Source organism: Stegostoma tigrinum, chromosome 1, assembly GCF_030684315.1.
Source record: "Stegostoma tigrinum isolate sSteTig4 chromosome 1, sSteTig4.hap1, whole genome shotgun sequence".
In the NCBI taxonomy this organism is placed as follows: Eukaryota; Metazoa; Chordata; class Chondrichthyes; order Orectolobiformes; family Stegostomatidae; genus Stegostoma; species Stegostoma tigrinum.
In genome coordinates this window covers 88,643,792-88,663,701 of record NC_081354.1, presented here as the reverse complement: position 1 = coordinate 88,663,701, position 19,910 = coordinate 88,643,792, and the positions used below count along the sequence as shown (strand labels likewise).

Below are 19,910 nucleotides of genomic sequence, written 5' to 3'. Positions count from 1 at the left end.
AATGGCTCACTAAGCCACTTCAGAAAACAGTTATGAATCAGCGACATTGCCGTAGGTCCGGAGTCACATTGCAAGACTAGGAAAAGACAGCAGATTTCCTTCCTTAAAGGGCATTAAATTAAACGGAACAAATTATGTAAACAAGGCCTTAAAGTACTGATTTTTTTTGATGAGGTAGATGCGATGAAACTGTTGGGAAATCGGGAACAAAAGGGAATAATCTCAACATTAGTACCCGGTAACATGAATACAAAAACTAAATTGAGACAGTAAGCTGGAATGGTGCATACTTGAAGTGAACATATAAATCCTGCTTATTTTTGTGACAAACATAGGTGTTGTAGTTGTTGCAAGTCCCACCATAGACACTTGAAAGTTAATACAAAAGATTAAGATCTGCACAGGGCAGAGATCCACACAGATGTCTCACCATTCTATCATTTTCTTAGGGTAAATGCCCAGAAGATGGGTGGGATGACAGTACCATTGAGCTTTTTCTACATGAACTGGCCATTATGGACAGCAATAACTTCCTGGGTAATTGTGGAGTTGGTGAGAGGGAAGGAAGAGTGGCCTCAGACCTTGTCGCTAGAAGACATTATAGGTATAGTTTACTGTTTTTATACTTTTATTTCCAGTGTTGAGTGCATTGTTTTATCAACTCACTTTGACAAAGTGAAAGTGATGAGATTTTGCCTTGAAGGTTTGTGACAGTATATTTGCGCAAATACTATAATGTTTGTCAAGCAAAAACATTCTGTTGGACTCCAACAGAATACTTTGATAAGTATTTTGAATCTAGGCAGAGTAATTCTGGCCACTAAGCCTTTTTCCATTCCCTCCCAGTTGAGGCAGTTAAAAGCCGGGTGATCACATCCAACATCACATTGATTCTGCAAACCTCATGCACACAGTTTTGCAAAAATAAATAATCAATGTAATTCAAAGTGTTACTCTTTAATAATTACCCCTTAAATAGTCACATTATTTACATAGTTTCTGGAGGTTGGGAGCCTGAAGATATGATGTTTTGGCACCTGGCCTACCTGTGCTGTACAAGGCAGGATGATCTCTTGAGAGCCTCACGCTTCTTAGGGATACAATTGCCTACATGCAGGACAGGGTTGTGGACCCCAGTCTCATCAGCCTGGACCAGGAAGGGCCTTTGGCAGGATATCAGATACACACATGTCGGGTGTGCTGTCCAGAATGGGCTTTGGGGAGGCAGTCAGCAATTGGATCCAACTGCTCTGTGCCAAGAACAGTCGTGTGGTCTCAATCAATTGGTGTGATTCAGAAAGTTTCCCGATTAGATCCGGAATCAGGCAGGGCTGCCTACTGTCTCCTGCCTGACTTGCGCATTGTGGAGAGCCTTGTGCTGAAGATTTTTCCCAACAGTCAATTCATGGTCATCATTAGACTCTTAATTCCAGAGTTTTTTTAATTGAATTCAAATTCCACCAGTCCCAGAACATTAGCTGGGTCTCTGGATTAACAGCCCAGTGATAATACCACTAGGCCACTATTGTGATGGTGCTGAAACCAGTTGGATCACAGACATTAGGTATAGATTATTGCAAAGTCAATCTAGCAACCAAGTCAGATTCATGTTCAATTCCAAAATTGGGGGCTGATTTGAGAGGATCGAGCAAACCAGATTCATTGCAAAAATTGGCTTCTTAAAGAATATTGGCAAGTTGAAATGACTGATACAGTCACAGAAATATTAACTTTCACAACCCCAGATGGTGCTTGTTGATGTGAGGTCATGCTTTTCAGAATAAAATATGTGCCAGCAACTTTTCAAAGATTGTCAAACGAGGTCATCGATGGATTATGCAACTTGCGTTGTATGTTATGGTCATTGGTTATTTTCAGCAAAACCTGGGAGGAATATTAACAACAGTTGGAAAAATTGTCTGATTAGTTACAAAGAACCAACTAGGTCAGAGACTTGGCAGAAAGTGAATTTTTCAGAGCGAAAGTAACTTCTGTGAGCCATACTGTGGGGCAAGGCCAAGTAGCCCCCAGAGAAACAAAAATGGGGGCTGAACTGGACTTTCCACTGGCTAAGCGAAAATTACTGCTTTGTTGATACATAAATATGAATGGAATTTGCCAGAAGTTTGTTGTGAATTTCAACACCATAGTAGCTTCCCTGACAACACTTTAAAAAAGTCAGGAAATTTGAATGAACAGAGGATTGTCAGATTGTGAGCAGTCATGTTAATAGCTCATAATGTTAACTTTTAGTAATATCTGAGATTTATTTTAATCTTTGAATTTGTTTTTTCTTTTTTCAGGTTTATGCATGGAATTGGAAGATCAGGTGATATTGCAGCTATTCAGCCCAAAGCAGCTGGATCCAGTCTCCTGAACAAAATTACAAACTCTGTAGTCCTGGACATTCTTCGAGCAGCAGGTTTGACACAATTAGTATTAGAATCATAGAATCCCTAGGGTTGCAGATTTGGTTCTATTCAGTAGGAACAAGGCCCGGAATCTTCCCAAAGCTTTCAAAAGAAAGATGGGGACTTAATTGATGGGAGGTGTTTCCCGATAGCGGGTTAGAGTTTTGGTGGGAAGTGCTTCAAACTTTTCAGGCCAGTGAGCCTCTTCTTATCCATTCCTTGGTGTGCCATGTGTACTCATTAGGCAGAAGTGGGAGCATTTGGTTCACAAACCTGATTATTTATATCAGGCATGTACTTGGCGGGGTGGATTTCTTCCTCAAAGCTCTGGTGAGCGTGAACTTCTTCAGTAACTTACCTCCTTCACAATGCAACTTTTCATTTGTGCAAATGTTTACAAAGTAAAGCTGAAGCTTGAACGGATTATCAAACCTGCCCGACTGAGACAGCCACAATGACACCACACCAAACCTGACTAGGGAGGTCAAGCAGGGCTTAACTCAAAAGTCTCAGGTAAATGTGTCTTCAGTAGAAAGGCATGATGGAGACCGGAACTTAAAGGAAACTGAGAGGATCCCGGAAAATGGAGGGGGAAAATGGAAATTTCACAGTGGTAAAGGCAAGGGGGACAAAGCAGGCTGAGAGCTACTTGTTTAGGTTGGGGAATACAATGGGGTAATAAATAGAATTAGAATTAGAATCGCTGCAGTGTGGAAACAGGCCCTTTGGCCCAATACGTCCACACCGACCCTCAGAGCATGCCACCCAGACCCATCTCCCTATAACCCACCTAATCTACACATCCCTGAACACTATGGGCAATTTAGCATGGCCGATCCACCTACCCTGCACATCTTTGGACTGTGGGAGAAAACCGGAGTACTTGGAGGAAACCCACATAGACACGGGAAGAATGTGCAAACTCCACACAGACAGTTGCCCGAGGCTGGAATCAAACCTGCGTCCCTGGCGCTGTGAGGCAGCATTGCTAACCACTGAGCCACCGTGCTGCCCTACTATGTGGGATGAAGGGAGAAAAAGTAGCTGAATTGAAGAGGAAATGATGTGAGGCTAAGGCTAGGAGTGGAAATGGGACTAGATGAAATGCATGTCAAAGGAGATAGTGAAGGAGCTGATACAGGACGAGTTTGAGGGAGACAGAGTGGGCACCAGAGCAATAAAGAAGCCCTATCCACAGTGATGTAGAGAAAATCAAATGAAAAATTGACAGTCTTGCTCCTGAATTGGCTTGTAAAAGAAGGTCATGCAGAGAATGAGCTGTACAAATTGGAGGGGCCTGAAACATGTTTGTGCGTGTTCTTGTGTGGCGTAACACATCTAACTGAGGGAATCAGAGGAGAAAGTGAAAAATGCTGTAGTATAAACTCTCAATGAATACCTCAGCACACAGGGGAAGCACTCACTGTGAGGTAAAGCCCAAATAAGCTTCATTAACCTGTGTCAGCAACATCCCAACCATGTGCCATGATTCATTTCAGTCCAAAAAGACAGGCACCTAAGACTCACCGACAGTGCTGATGAGGTGTGGGTGATGGTCTCCCATGTTGTGTGCGGCAACATTCACAGGCTCAGTTATCTGAAAGTTACGGACGTGGGAATGAACCTATTTGGCAGGCTATCGATTCCAAGATTCTTAGGTTCTATCGCAGGGGACAATGTAGGCTACATGGTCACATTGACCTAATTACCATGTGATTGCAAAGTAATGTAAAGACTATGGCTTTTTGATTTGCACAAGGCAGAACGTGGAGAGACCCTGGCAATATTCTGGGGACCCAAGTTCAAATCTCACCAGAATTTGGAATTTGAATTCAGTAACAAATCTTGAATTAAGGGTCTAATGATAACTGTGAAACTGTTGTCGATTGTTGGAAAAACCCATATGTTTCACAAAAGTCCTTATGGGAAAGAAACCTTCCAGCCTTACCTGGTCTGCGCTACATGGGACTCCAGATCAGTAACAATGTGGTTGACACTTAATGCCATTGATGCTGTGTAGGTATGGGCAATAAATACTGGTCTGGCTAGCAGCACCAAAACAGGATGTCCCTCACCATGTAGAGCTGGCTGTAGGGCACACAAGACACAAGCAGCTTGATAAGAACCCAGAGCGTTGTCAAGTTCTCAAATAGAAAGCAAACATCTTGCTTCTGGTTCTTTTAAATCACAGATCAGTGCTTTGATGTAAGACGTTTGATCAAGATTCCTTTGCACACAGTTTTCTGCTGAAGTCTAGTTAGTACATTGTACAAATTCAGGATGACCTTGTTATTGTATCCTCGGTTCAAGGATCCAATACTGATCCCTGGGGAACATCATGACAAACCTTCCAACCAAATAAATCCACACGCTTTTACCTCCTATCAACCAGCCAGTTTTACAGCCATGTGTGTCTTTTGTCCTGCCCATGGGATGCTGACCTCTGCAGCCACCTCTGCCCGTTGATATCCTTGGGGAATAAGGTGTCTTTTTCCTCCTGGACAAAAAAAACTCTCAAGTGAAATTTTGCTGAAGCAAGGGGTGTGTGGGGGTGATGAGCAGAGGCTGAGTGATGTTTTTGGGTTTCAGAGAGTGAAGTGATGCCTTTGACTAGGTTGCATAGAGTTGGAGCCTGGAGGGTCTCAACATGAGTAACTCATCTTTACAGATGCGGAACTGGGCAAAGAAGTAGCGGATGGAATTCAACCCAGAAAAGTGTGAAGTGATTCATTTTGGAAGGTTGAATTTGAATACAGAATACAGGGCTAATGGCAGGATTCTCAGCAGTGTGGACGAACAGAAGGATCTTGGGGCCCACGTCCATAGATCCCTCAAAGTTACTATCTAAGTTGATAGGGTTGCTAAGAAGGTGTATTATGTTTAGAGATAATGGGAACTGCAGATGCTGGAGAATCCAAGATAACGAAGTGTGAAGCTGGATGAACACAGCAGGCCAAGCAGCATCTCAGGAGCACAAAAGCTGACGTGTCGGGCCTAAACCCTTCATCAGTGTGTTGGCTTTCATTGGCAGGGGAATTGAGTTTAAGAGTAGCGAGGTTATGCTGCAGCTCTGTAAAGCTCTCGTTAGTTCACACTTGGAATATTGTGTTCAGTTCTGATCACCTCATTATAGAAAAGATGTGGAAGCTTTAGAGAGGGTGCAGAGGACATTTACCAGGATGCTGCCTGGACTGGAGGGCAGGTCTTGTGAAGAAAGGTTGAGGGAGCTAGGGCTTTTTTCATTGGAGCAAAGAAGGATGAGAGGTGATTTGAAAGAGGTGTACAAGTTGATGAGAGGCATAGATAGAGTGGATAGTCAGAGACTTTTCCCAGGGCAGAAACAACTATTACAAGGGGGCATAATTTTTAGGTGATTGGAGGAAGGTATAGGGGAGATGTCAGAGGTAGGTTCTTTACATAGAGAGTGGTGGGGTTGTGGAATGCGCTGCCACCAGTGGTATTGGAGTCATTAGGGACTTTGAAGCAACTCTTGGATAGGCACATGGATGGTAGTAAAATGTAGGGTATACAGGGTAGATTGATGTTAGTAGGATAATAGGTTGGCTCAACATCGTGGGCCGAAGGTCCTGTACTGTTCTATGTTCTATGAGTGGAGAGGGAGGTCAGAATTTCCTGCCCTTAAGACTTGGAGGTGTAACCTCTGCATGCACATACAATCAGAGATAATGGGAACTGCAGATGCTGGAGAATCCAAGATAACAAAGTGTGGAGCTGGATGAACACAGCAGGCCAGCAGCATCTCAGGAGCATAAAAGCTGACGTTTCGGGCCCAGACCCTTCATCAGAAAGGGTCTAGGCTTGAACATCAGCTTTTATGCTGCTATGATGCTGCTTGGCCTGCTGTGTTCATCCAGCCCCACACTTTGTTATCATGCACATACAATAATTTGCGATAAAGGTAATCACACAAGCAACTTGAACCACCCTTGATTAGAAATGTCCCCTGCATTTTGGCCTACCTCCGTACTTATATTTTTTAAAAAAGCAAGATATCACCCAAATTTGGCCTGTAGTTTTGACACTCGTATCTATATCAGTTGATAATTTGTGTTCTTAAATTTTAAATGGACACCCACCTCTGGTTTATCTGGCTTTTAGGAATTGGATTTGGTTCCTTTTCATTTTGTTTCAATAGATAGATTAAGCTAGGGAAGCATTGGCCAGAAAACCTGAGGTGTTGTGTCAAGATGAGAAGTTGGCTGGTGACTTGCTGAATATTCTGCCTCACGCTTTCCCTACATAAGACTGTAGCTGGCCGCCAGATTTCCCAATATGGCTTGTCACTCAGACTGCAGGGAAATTATTTGGCTGCAATGTTGAGCTAGGTTTTTGGATGGCTCAGGAGAACTGAAGAATCTGAGCTGACAGCAGCTCAGAGTGTAATCACAAACTAAAACCGTTAGTTTAAAAAGAAACGTAGTTTACATTTTAGATTACCTTCTATTTCTGGTATTTATTGTGATATTTAGTAAGTGGTAAAAGTCCAATTAGTCATCGAGACATAGGGCTATACAACATGGAATCAGACCCTTCGATCCATATCTTCTATGCAGACCAGATAGGCCAAATAAATCTAGTCCCATCTGACAGCATTTGGTCCATCTCCCTCTAAACGTTTCTTATTCATATCCCCATCCAGATGCCTTTTAAATGTTGTAATTGTGCCAGCCTCCACCTCTGCAGGTCATTCCATACACGTAACACCATTTTGATGAACAAGTTGCCCCTTAGGACCCATTTGAATCTTTTCTCTCTCACCTTAAACCTAAGCTGTCTAATTTTGGACTCCCCCAGTTCGGGGAAGAAACATTGGCTATTCATCCTATCCTTGCCCCTCTCATGACTTTATAAACCTCTATGAGATCACCGCTCAACCTCTGCTGCCCCAGGGAAAACAGCCCCAGCCTACGTAGCGTTTCCCTATAGCTCAACCCTCCAAACATGGCAACATCCTCGTAAATCTTTTCTGAACCCTTTCAAGTTTCACAATATCCTTCTAATAGCAAGGAGACCAGAATTGCACACATTCCAGTGGTGGCCTAACCAATGTCCTGTACAGCTGCAACCATGATCTTACAACTCAATACTTAATTTACTGACCAATGAAGGCAAGCATACCAAATGCCTTCTTCATTATCCTGTCTACTTGGGACTCCACTTTCAACTCTATCTGCCACTCCTCAGCCCAATGGCTCATCTGATCAAGATCCCATTGGGAGACAATATCTTAGAGGTAGTATCGCTGGACTGTTAATCCAGAGACCAAGATAATGTTCTGGGGACCTGGGTTCAAATCCCACCACGGCTGCTGGTGAAATTTGAATTCAATAAATATCTGTAATTAACAGTCTAACGATGACCATGAATCCATTGTTGATTGTCAGGAAAAACCCATCTAGTTCACTAATGTCCTTTAGGGAGGGAAGCTGCCATCCTTACCTGGTCTGGCCTTCATGTGACTCCAGACCCACAGCAATGTGGTTGATTCTCAACTGTCCTCTGGGCAATTAGAGATGGACAATAAATGCTGCCTGGCCAGTGACACCCTCATCCCGTAAATGAATTAAAAAGGAAACTGAGGTAAACTTCGCTCTCCGCTACACCTCCAATTTTGGTGGCATCTGCAAACTTACTAACCATACCTCCTATGCTCATATCCAAATCATTTTTGCACATTCTCCCCGTGTCTGCGTGGGTTTTCTCCGGGTGCTCCGGTTTCCTCCCACAGTCCAAAGATGTGCAGGCTCGGTGGATTGGTCATGCTAAAATTGCCCTTGGTGTTCTGGGCTGGGTGGGTTATAGGGGGATATGTCTGGGTGGGATGCTTCAAGGGGTGGTGTGGACTTGTTGGGCCGAACGGCCTGTTTCCACACTAGGGAATCTAATCTAAATGGCAGAAAGCAGCGAATCCAGCACTGAACCTTGTGGCACACTGCTGGTCACAGGTCTCCAGTCTGAAAGGCAATCCTCCATTCACTATCTTCTACCTTTGAGCCAGTTCTGTATCCGAATGGCTATTTCTCCTTTTATTCCATGTGATCTAACCTTGCTAGCCAGTCTATCATGAGGAACGCCTTCCTGAAGTTCATATAGATCACGTCTACTGCTCTGCCCTCAAAAATCCTCTTTGTTACTTCTTCAAAAAACTCAAATCAAGTTAGTGAGATATCATTCCCATGCACGAAGCCATGTTGACTATCTCTATTCAGTCCTTGCCTTTCCAAATACATGTAAATCCTGTCCCTCAGGATTCCCTCCAATAACTTGCCCACCACTGATGTCAGGCTCACCAGTCTATAGTTTCCTGGCTTTCTTAACACCTTTCTGAAATAGTGACACCGTGTTAACCAACCTCCGGTCTGCCAACACCTCACTGCAGCTATTGAAGGTACAAATATCTCAGCAAGGGGCCCAGCAATCACTTCTCTAGCTTTCTGCAGGGTTCGAGGGTACACTTTATCAGGTCCCGGGGATTTATCCAGCTTTATATGTTTTAAGATGTCCAGCATTATTTCCTCTGTAATATGGACATGTATCAAGATAACGCTATTTATTTCCCCACATTCTCTATCTTTCATACCAATCTTCACAGTTAACACTGATGCAAAACACTCATTTAGTAGGAACAATTCATGCCATTTCCTGGCAATAATTAGGCTTTAGTTGGAGTATGCTGAACAGCAAATTAAAATGGAAGATCACAAAATTCAACGATCAAAAAATATCAGGCCCTGCTGAAATAATCAAAGATTATCAAAGACACTGAAGGCCTAGATTTGAATTTTCCACTTAGGGGCTAAAGGATGGCTCAAATTTATAAGGGTGTCTGTAAACCCATTCCTTCCAGATTACTCGCCAAATTACAAAGCCTCCCTGATAATAAAGTGTGAAGCTGGATGAACACAGCAGGCCAAGCAGCATCTCAGGAGCACAAAACCTGACGTTTCGGGCCTAGACCCTTCATCAGAGAGGGGGATGGGAGGCGGACCGAAGATGGAGAGAAAAGAAGATAGTTGGAGAGGAGAGTATAGGTGGGGAGGTAGGGAGGGGATAGGTCAGCCCAGGGAAGATGGACAGGTCAAGGAGGTGGGATGAGGTTAGTAGGTAGGAAGTGGAGGTGCGGCTTGGGGTGGGAGGAAGGGATGAGTGAGAGGAAGAACAGGTTAGGGAGGCAGAGACAGGCTGGGCTGGTTTTGGGATGCACTGGGGGAAGGGGAGATTTTGAAGCTTGTGAAGTCCACATTGATACCATTGGGCTGCAGGGTTCCCAAGCGGAATATGAGTTGCTGTTCCTGCAACCTTCAGGTGGCATCATTGTGGCACCTCCCAGTTGCGAACTATTTCAACTCCCCCTCCCATTCTTTAGATGACATGTCCATCATGAAAACTACAAAAGCCTCCCTTGCAGTTTCAGAATTTGAACTTTGAATTCCAAGTATTTTGCATTTCCTACTGTACCTGTTTATGTTTTAATGATTAAAATCATGCAGTTATTTTAATATGCTGTAAATGTACCATGAATTATAGCAGAGATGAGAGACAATTTTGAAATTTAGAATATGAAAATTGGGAGAGTTAACACTAATGAAGGTAGCCAGGACAAAGCACATCTTTTTTCTCCCTCTCCTTGCAGTTGTAGATATGCTACTGCAATGCGTAAATAAATAAAATGATGCACAGTTGCTAATTATCCTACTAACAGATTTAAAATATTGTGGTGTTCTTAAACTTTGTGTACCTGTGATTTTTCAATGTTTAGACTTGTCAAGTCACCTTTTGATGGTAAGACTTGCTGATTTTTGCAGAAGCTTGAACCTTTTGCAGGTAGTAATCTGTCTCAATGATTCAGTTTAATGTATTTATAGAAAAAACTTGTTTTCCTCTCTCCAGCCCCCACAGTATGAAAGGAAATGGGTATTGCATGTGTTAGTGGGTAGTCTGAATGCAGATTAATTGTCCAATTGTGCAATAATATTATTGTAAACACAGTACAGAGCACACTGCTAAGAAATAAAATTTATGTTAAAAAATAGAATATGTTGGATGATTCATAGATTCATAGAGGTCCACAATACAGCAAAAGACACTTTGGACCATTGAGTCTGCGCCTGTCAAAAACAACCGTTCACCTATTCTAATCCCATTTTCCACCACTTGGCCCATATAGCCTTTTATGCCTTGGCATTGTAAATGCACATCTAAATACCCCTTAAATGTTATGAGAGTTTTTGCATTTACCATCCTTACAGTGAATTCCAGATTCCCAACTTCCACAGGATGAATTTTGTTTTCCTCATGTCCCTTGGAAATCGCCTGTCCCTTCTCTTAAATCTATGCCCTTTGGTCATTGATCCTTCCACCAAAGGGGAAGCTCTTTCATGAGTACCCTATCTGTGTCCCTCATAATATTTTACAGTTCGATCATATTCTTCATCAATCTCCTTTAGCCCAAGGAGAATAACCCCAGTCTGTCCAATCTCTCCTCTAATTAAAATTCTCCTGCCCAGCCAACATCCTGGTAAATCTCCTCTACACCTTCTTCAGTGTGATCACATCCCCCTAATGATGTAGATGCCAGAACTGCACATAATACTCTAGCTGTAAACTTAGCAACTTTTTAAATATAATTCCAGTTTCATCTCTCTGCTCTCAAACTGTATTCCCCAGCTAATAAAGACAACTATTCCAAATGCCTGCTTAACCACTTTTTCCACCCATCCTGCTACATTCAGGGACCAGTGTACATGCTCACCAAGGACCTTCAGATCCTTATTGCTTCCCAGGGTCCCACCATTCATCATGTATTCCCTTGCCTTGTTTGTCCTGTCCAAGTGCATCACCTCACACCTATCCAGATTGAATTCTATTTGTCACTGATCAGCCCATCTATATCCTCCTTGCTATTTATCACCTCACCAATTTTTGCGTCATTCACAAACTTACTGATCGACCCTCGTGCATTTGGATCTAAATTGTTTATCTATACATCACAACCAGTGAGGGTGCCTGATGAGGATCCCTGAAGAACCCCAGGTTTCCAGTTACAAGACCACCCCTCACCCTCTGCTTCCTGCCACTCAGCCAATTCTGATTTCAATTTGCCAAATTTCCTTGGATCCCACGGACACTTTCCTTCATTACCAGTCTCCAAAAAACCTTGCTGAAGTCCAAGTAGAAGACTTCAAATGCATTGCCTCATCTACATACCTGGTCACTTCTTCAAAAAATTTGATCAAGTTGCTCAGACATGACCTCCCCTTGACAAAACCATGCTGACTATTGATGAGCAATTCCTGCCTCTCCAAGTGCAGATTAAGTCTGAATCGTTCTGCTTTACAATTTGAGGGTGAAAGTAAAAGAAAGATTGAATACTAGTGACATCCAAAGCTCTTTAGGAATGTGTTCTACTGATATCTGTGCATATTGGATATTGTGAACACACAATATGGGAAATTTTGCATAGCCTGTAGTGGTAAACATTGGCCTCCATCTGTTGTTACTTTCAGACTTTGCTATTTCAGAGCCCTTGTGGGTAGACTTCATCTTTCACTTCCCATAAACTTGAGCTGATCCATAATTCCTGCTTCTAATATCCAGACTCTCACCAAGTCTTGCTCACTGATTATCCCTGTGGTTGCTGGCCCACATTGACGTGTTTTGCTAAGATGTGTTAGGATATGGATTTGCCTCCTGCTGCTGCTTTCCATATTTTTAGTAAATTTCTGAGCTCTGCCTTGGTTATTTGTAGAAGACATTTGAATGCGTGGTGTTAATCACATCCACGTCTCCTATGATCTTGGCAGGGGCCTGTACTTATACTACATCTGTTAATTGTACTCATTGTAGTTGTATGAGAACTTACACAGCAAGCAGTAAAATGACTCAAAAAATGGAAGGAATAATAAATCAGCATGATTGTTCTGTTCAAATTCAGTCTCCATCAATTTTCATGTAATGAAGTAGGAAAGCTTAATGATCACTGACTGGTAGTTTCCTTTGAGACTGGTTCCGTAATGTTACCTGAAACAATTTCAGACCTAGTCTCGGAAGAGGAAGTATGCATTGAGGATGTTTTGCAAATTAGTATTGCTGTGTGAAAATTATCCAGTCATCATTGTAAGAAAACCATTTCACATGTCAACATGCTTTTCACATTCATAAATCGCAATCTAATTTGGTTAGAAAAAAGTAAAATATTTCAGTGTTCTGCCATTCTTTTGTTTTACTTGCTCCAGGAATTTGAGCAATGCTGCCCTCAATTTGTTACCCATTTCTGTTCATTGCCTCTCTCTATTCATTGCTGAACATGCTCTGATGAGTTGGTCTTGGACTTTCAGTTTAAACAGCTGCAGACCTTGTGAAGTCCCTGCCACTGTGGTGTTGGATCAAGGATTCCAGGATACTTGTCTACTGAAGGTGACCTGTCAATCAGGCTGTTGGTGACCTAGAAAGTGGATGGTGTTCCCATTAAGTTACTGGTCTTCTCAGTGTAGCAGTTGTGGATAGGGAGGCATGGTTAAAGATACTTGTTGACTCGTTGAAGTGTAACCTGTAAATAGTACTTGTTCCAGCCAAATTTGTGGTGCATAACTGGATGGGGAGAGATGGATATGGAATCAAGTAGTAGCCATCATTCGAGTTTTGAAACGTGCAGTAAGTTTCTTTTACAGCTGTGAAAATCTGAGACAAATTGTAATCTATTGAAGCTAACAGCTTTTCTACTGATCATTTTCAATGTGTTTAAATGGTTAACAGTTTTTTATATGTATATGAAAGAAAAGTGTATGTACAGAAACAGATTATGGTATTTTTTTCACAGTTGTTTGTGAATCTCACTGAATAAGATGGAATTTGGAAGACCTGAAATCTTATTAAATTATTGCAAGAACACAGCACTCAACGACTAATAGAGTGATGATGTTCCAAATATGGCTTGCATCTCAGTGATTTATCTTAGCATCTGAAAGAGTGCAAGAACATTAAAAACTTGGAAAAGAAATAACAATTTGACCTGTTACTTCCATTCTTGCCATATGCCTCGAAAAATTTGCTTTATGGAATCCAGCACAACTAATTAATCATCTAAAGCAAAGTCATTCAAGATTATTCTTTAATTCTCAACGATACTTTATTCTGCACAAGCATGTGAGGCCTGGTGCCCTCCTTTTGTTCTGTGCCGTTCTCTGATTCTAAGTTTGGAATTAGTGTTTGCTCTAAAGCTGCAGGGACACACAGCAGTGCAGGAAACTGCAAATTCCTACCCAAGCTATGAGCAAGTTTGCTCCTTTAAGTTATTGCACTTACATGTTGCATCAGATATTTCAAGGCCCTGTGCACAATGACAAAGATGAGATGGTACTTTGTTTAAAACTCTCTTGTGTTGACTTTTATATTCTCAAACAAGGCCACTTGATCCACTATGCCAATACTGAAACTTTGAAAGAGCTGCTCTTACAATCCTATTTCCCCTGTCCTTTCCCCATAACATTTTCATTTCTTCATTTTCAGATATTAATCCATCTCATATTTGAAGGCCATTATATATTCCACTTCCACCCAAAGTCTGACAGGATATTCATTTTTATTGTCTTAACAATTCTGCCTGTGTTAAAACAAATGTAAAAACTTGAAAATCTTTAGTTTTTTTGTCTTGATTATGATCTCACCTTTATATCCTCTCACAACTCACTGACCTGTTATAATAATATTTCCCTACTTCCTTTTACTTCAAAATTCTGAAGACCTCAATCTCTGTTTTGATGAAGAGACTCAAATTCTGCACTACACAAGCTTTCATCCTTGCCTTTGGCTTTGGTATTCTGCCTAAATTAAAGTGCACACAGTGTGCTAATGATGGCCTAACCAATCATTCGTATAAATTTTGCATTATCTCTTTGTTCTTATGCTCTCTGCTACTATTCACTAATAATCATATATACTTCTCTTCAGATCTTTACCAATTTACTTGTTCAGTTTTGAAAATTTGTTTGTTTGAACTCCTAAGCTTCTGTGTTGCTACAGATCCTTTAACAGTTATTATTCTATCACATTTTCCTTCCCAAAATATTTCACTTCAGCCAAATTTCAAATGTTAAAATGGTTGCACTAAAAAAAAATCATGAGGCTAAATAGTTACATGCCTCAGCAGCGTCCCATATTTATGTGATGAGCACCATTTAAAGGTTGCCTGTCCTATAGAAAGCTGGCCAGCTTCCCTTAAAAGGATTGATTTTTCAACAGAGGAAAGAGCGTGCTGGAAGTCCTTCTCTCGCAGCTTATAAACATATAAGTGAGGAGCAGAAATGGGTCATTCAGACCCTGAACTCTGCTCTGCCATTCAATAAAATCATGGCTGATCTGTTTCCATCCTGAATTCCATGTTCTTATCTGTCCCTGATAGCTTTTGATTCCACTACAAAGCACAAATCTATCTACGTCTCCCTTAAAATTATTCTATAATCCCATCTCCACCACCTTCTGGCCTAGGGAGCTCCAAAGTTGCACACTCCTCAGAGAGATAAGAAATCTCTTTACCTCTGTCCTAAAATGTTGACCGCTCATTTTAAAACAGCGTTCGTTATTATTGTGTACATGTGAAAGAAGAGGTAATTTCCATATCTACATTGTTAAGGCCACTCAGGGTCTTATGATTATGGCTGGTCCCTGGGGAGAGCCCGCAGTTCCTTCATTATTCAATCGTACCTTAGATTGGTCTAAACAAGGTAAATGTTTTTAAAAAAATTCTTCCCTCATGGGCTCTTTTTCCCAGCCTGATAATATTAACATATTAAGAAGAGCCAATTTGTCCAGACCTTTTTTAGCTATGAATGAGTTTATTAGCTCAAGAAAAAGATAATAAAATACAGGACACTTACACACAGATTGGAAATGAGATGTGATCTCAAACATAAAAGTGAAATTAAAGATGTATGAATCAGACTTTGTCTGTGACAAATGGGCTGTGATATGTTGTGGCTGTTAAATTGGATGATTTGGGAATGTGACATTGGAAGTTAAGTGATTGTTTGAAGATGGTAAAGGTGCTCCTGAACAAAAGGGTAAAGTGAACATTAATAGCAGTAAGTGACAGTTTACATCCTCACTTGTCATTTGCTTATATGTCTTCTTTTAAAATCACATGTATTTAGAAGTTCAATATATCTATGTTTAATTCAGGATTATGACCCATTTTCGCATTATATTCCTCAATCAAATCACCTCTCATTTTTCCTAACGTTGTAAAACAAGATCATCTTTTGAATCATTCCTCATAAGACTACTTGCTCACTCTAGATATAGTCTAGGAAACCTCCTCAGAACAACCTCCAGAGCATTTACACCCTTCCTTAATTAAGGAGACTAAAATTGCCTACAGTTTCTAAGATGTGGCCTCACCAATGCCCTATATAGCTGAAGCATAATATCCTTACTTCTATGTTCAGTTCTTTGCATAATAAAACATAATGTCCTGTTAGCTGACTTTATTATTTTAGTGGGCGTCTCACGGTCCAAACAACTTTCCCTACACTTACTGCTATACTTCCTTCTTTCTTGCAGGACAGAATGATGCATTATGAGTGTTATAACTAGGCAAAGAGAGTGAACCAGCTCTTTTCATTTTAACTCCCTTGTGGTCAATCACAACAATTTATTTTATTAGCATGTGGTTATCGCCTTCAATTATAATATAATTAATTAAATGAAGGCTCCACATTACAAGGCTTTCATGAGTGTAAGAAAGAGGCATTTTATTGCCCTCCCAAATCCTCCCAAAAAATTATAGATGTGCGATCAAAAATACGCACAAACACAAGTAAGAAGTTTAAAAGGAAGGAAATGTTTGGTATGAACAGGGTGATTAGGCTACATAGTTTATTTTGAAAGAAAGGTCTTTGGGCCTTTGATAAAGGCGATATGGTGGCATAGTAGTTAGCACTACTGCCTCTTAGTGCCGGGGACCCAGCTTGGCCGTGCTAAATTGCCCCATGATGACCAGGGATGTGCAGCCTCGCTGGATTAGCTGTGGTTAATACAGGGTTACGGGGATAGTTCAAAGTTTTGGGGAATGTGAGTGTGGGTGGATGCTCTTTAGAGAGTCATTGTAGACTGGATACAAATGGCCTCTTTCTGCACTGTAGGGATTCTGTGACTGAGGTGTTAGATTTTAAAACTGAGACCAGTTGATGATTTGTTGACTCATATTCTACAGCAATTTGAGTGCAAGCTGAATGGCTGTTGAAAAAGTTGCGTTTTCACCAGCACGGAAAACTGAGATAGGGAGCTGGCTTTTCAGTTCATATTTATTTTTCTTCTTTGCTGCTCCAAGCAGTTGTTGATTTAGGTTCATTTGTATGTTTTTGACTTTGCTCATTGTTTCTCCGAGCTAAATACTCCAAGCTGAATGGGATGTGAATTTCTTGTTGTTGACTTAGTTGTCTAGTTTTTGTCTTTGGATGAAGTGGTGAAGTGGTGATTTCAGTGCACCCAGGTTTTGTGCATCACCCTACACTAGGTTTCACAACCTTGGCTTAACTCTGGTCAAGTCATCACAACAGCCATTTTACTGCAGTTTTTGTCCTTCTTATAAACCTCCTTAGTCCATGAAGGTCTCTGATATTAAAAAGCAGCCAATGAAAAGTTGAATATCAATAGTCCATATTTGCGATTATAATAATACGAGAAGTAGCGAAAACTGAGCAGCAGGGGCAGACACGCTGCACATCCTTAGGCTATAAGGAGACAGGCTGCGGCTGTATTTGGGTCACAACCATTGAAGATGTTGTTTTCGCATCTGATTCTTCGTTTCACACCTCACTTTCTCCCTACGTTCTGTTATCACTTCTGATTCACAAGCTGCAGATGGTCTCAGCAGGCTCTGCTTGTTAACTACCACCATTCCCCCACCACCCCCGCCACAATTCCCACCATATAACTCTACTTCTGTGTCTTTATCCCTTCAGGAACTTAAGAACTGCAGGTTGGGGAGTGGTGAAAGTGCAAGCGGTAGATAAGCAAATAAAAATAGCAAATTGGTTAATCAAGAAGCCTAGTGATTCCGTTATTGATTTGCTGTTAGATACAAATAGAAATTTTTGTTAGCAAACTGAATTGGTACCTGTTTGCTTTACCTAGCCCTTTCCTTTTTTCAGTTATCATACATTGACTTAAATATTAATTGATCAGAATTATAATCTATAACTTGATTTTACAGATTCTCGCTATTTACCTCTGGTGGTTTTGCAGTTTCTAGTCTTCCTTTTTTAAATTGTATAGTCTTTTATATATCCTTCTGTACAGGGATAAATGTAACATTTTGAGAGGAAATAACAGTGCAAATTCATTTGATTAAAAAATCTCATTCTTCATGGCCTTCAATATGTGGATACTGTTTGATAATGTATGCTGTAGAAGATGTTGACAGTATTCCTCTTTCATTGCTAGGTGTTCGAACTGTTTCTAGCTGCTTTGTTGTTCCAATGGCAACAGGAATGAGCCTGACTCTCTGCTTCCTCGCACTGCGCCACAGGAGGCCCAAAGCAAAGTTTATCATATGGCCAAGAATTGATCAAAAATCATGCTTCAAGTCCATGATCACTGCTGGTACAAGATTATAATTTATGGTATCAAATAGTAACAGAATATACACTTTCCTACAGTCGCTGTTTTCCTGTTTTGACTATTTGTTCTCTAGCTGTATTATTGTTTATGTTCTCATGCTATTTTGCTTCAGCTCAGTACCTTTGTTGGGATTGCATACCTTCCCATTGTGGGAAACCTCATATTTAATATGCTGTCTGATATTTCTTCTTGTTCTCTCCTCACCTGGGAAAGCATTCCTGTTTTTAGGAGAATGTCTGGAGGATGTCATCTTGATGATGCTAATCTTTCAGTAGCAATGCATTAAAGTAGTCAGCAGAGTCTCTGCATATCCATCCTTTGGTATACTCACCACATTTATACAGGCACCCTGAGTCTCCTTCCTTGCAATGCAAATGAATTCAGGAATGCCACACTTCATTGTGGAAAATTCATACGAAAACACAGCATTGTATTCCATATGTGCACTGCTAACATCCAACTGGACCTCACCTTCACATTTCCCGACCCCGGCACTCTCCCCCATTTATCGTAATGTTTGTCTACCTTCGGTACTGACTAGACAGAAATTTCCTCCAACTAAATATTAGGGAATGTCAAGGCTATGTTCTTTGGATCCCTTCACAGACTCCAGTTCCTAATCACTGATTAAATCTCTGTTCTTGAGGCTGAAGCTGAGGCTGAGTGACAGGGAAAGCAGCTCACCTTCAATTTGGCACTAGGCAGACTTTGGTATTTAACATTCATTTCAACCATTATAGATCGTAACTTCTGCTTAAATTTTATGCTTTATTTTGCTGTTTTGTATATTTTATTGTTCCTTTCCTTATTCGTGGAAAGTAAAGCAATAGGATCAGGAGTAGGCCAAACAGCCGCTTGAGCCATGGCACTAGGTGTCATTCAACTAGACGATGCTCAATGTACCTCAACAACATTTTCCTGCACTAGTCCTTCATCCCTTGGCATCTTTAATATCTAGAAATCTACTGATTTATGTCTTAATATACTCAATGACTTACTCTCCATAGTTCTCTGGGGCGGACAGTACCTAAGTCTGCACAGATCAGAAATTAAACTCAGACTTTCTGGTTTGTATAACGACTTATAGATGGATGCATCATTGGGTGTTATACTAAGAGATTGGGGGAAGCACCCAGAAATTACCTTTATTGGATAAATTACAGAATGGAGCCTGGAATCTGGATGGTAGATTAGAGAATTGACCACAAATGTCAGACAGTAATTCTCAATGCTTCAATTCTTATCTAGAAAACTGAGACAGTTTCAAAAAATCTGGGCTGAAGTCTGTGCTTCATTCCGCAATCCCTAGTAAAATAATAAACCTATTCTGTGACACAGCATTAAAATGCAGGGGTATGATTGATCCCTTCCCCTAGGCTGCTATTTCAGCTTATAACGCAATTTGAATGTCTTTTATTTTGTGATATTGTGATAAAATGATTTTTGTTTCTTAAGTTAGCTCATAGATGTTTGCTCATTTACATTATGTCGTTAACTGAGCTACTGAATTTTTGTGAGATCTTGCTTCAACTTGGGATGTAAAATGTTCTTTTATATTTGAACTGATTCATTTCTGCATTTGCATTTATTTTTGGATCAGGTTTTGAACCTGTGGTGATTGAGAATCTGCTTGAGGGCGATGAATTGCGCACAGATCTGCGGACTGTTGAGAGCAAGATCCAGCAGCTTGGAGCAAAAAATATCCTTTGTGTTCATTCCACCACCTCCTGTTTTGCCCCAAGGGCTCCTGACAGGTAAATGTCTTCTCTGCTTGTTTCTGATTTGTTAGTTACAAAAACAAAAACAAAATCAATTTACCCCATGCTGCTAGATGAAACCAGCTGACTTGTTTATTACTTG

The 19,910-nt window shown here is 40.9% G+C and overlaps 1 protein-coding gene across 2 annotated transcripts in view; it reads left to right on the top strand.

Annotated features, from left to right (window-relative positions):
* The window catches only part of sepsecs (Sep (O-phosphoserine) tRNA:Sec (selenocysteine) tRNA synthase), an 80,461-nt gene that overhangs the window by 19,033 nt on the left and 41,518 nt on the right, over positions 1-19,910 (top strand). Inside the window, exons 3-6 of one of the 2 annotated variants that reach the window (XM_048542685.2) lie at positions 450-604; positions 2,304-2,422; positions 17,874-18,032; positions 19,651-19,804. In XM_048542685.2, coding sequence (XP_048398642.1) covers positions 450-604; positions 2,304-2,422; positions 17,874-18,032; positions 19,651-19,804 — 587 coding nt within the window. The remainder of the gene's footprint in view (positions 1-449; positions 605-2,303; positions 2,423-17,873; positions 18,033-19,650; positions 19,805-19,910) is intronic. The other variant, XM_048542693.2, reaches the window with a different exon arrangement.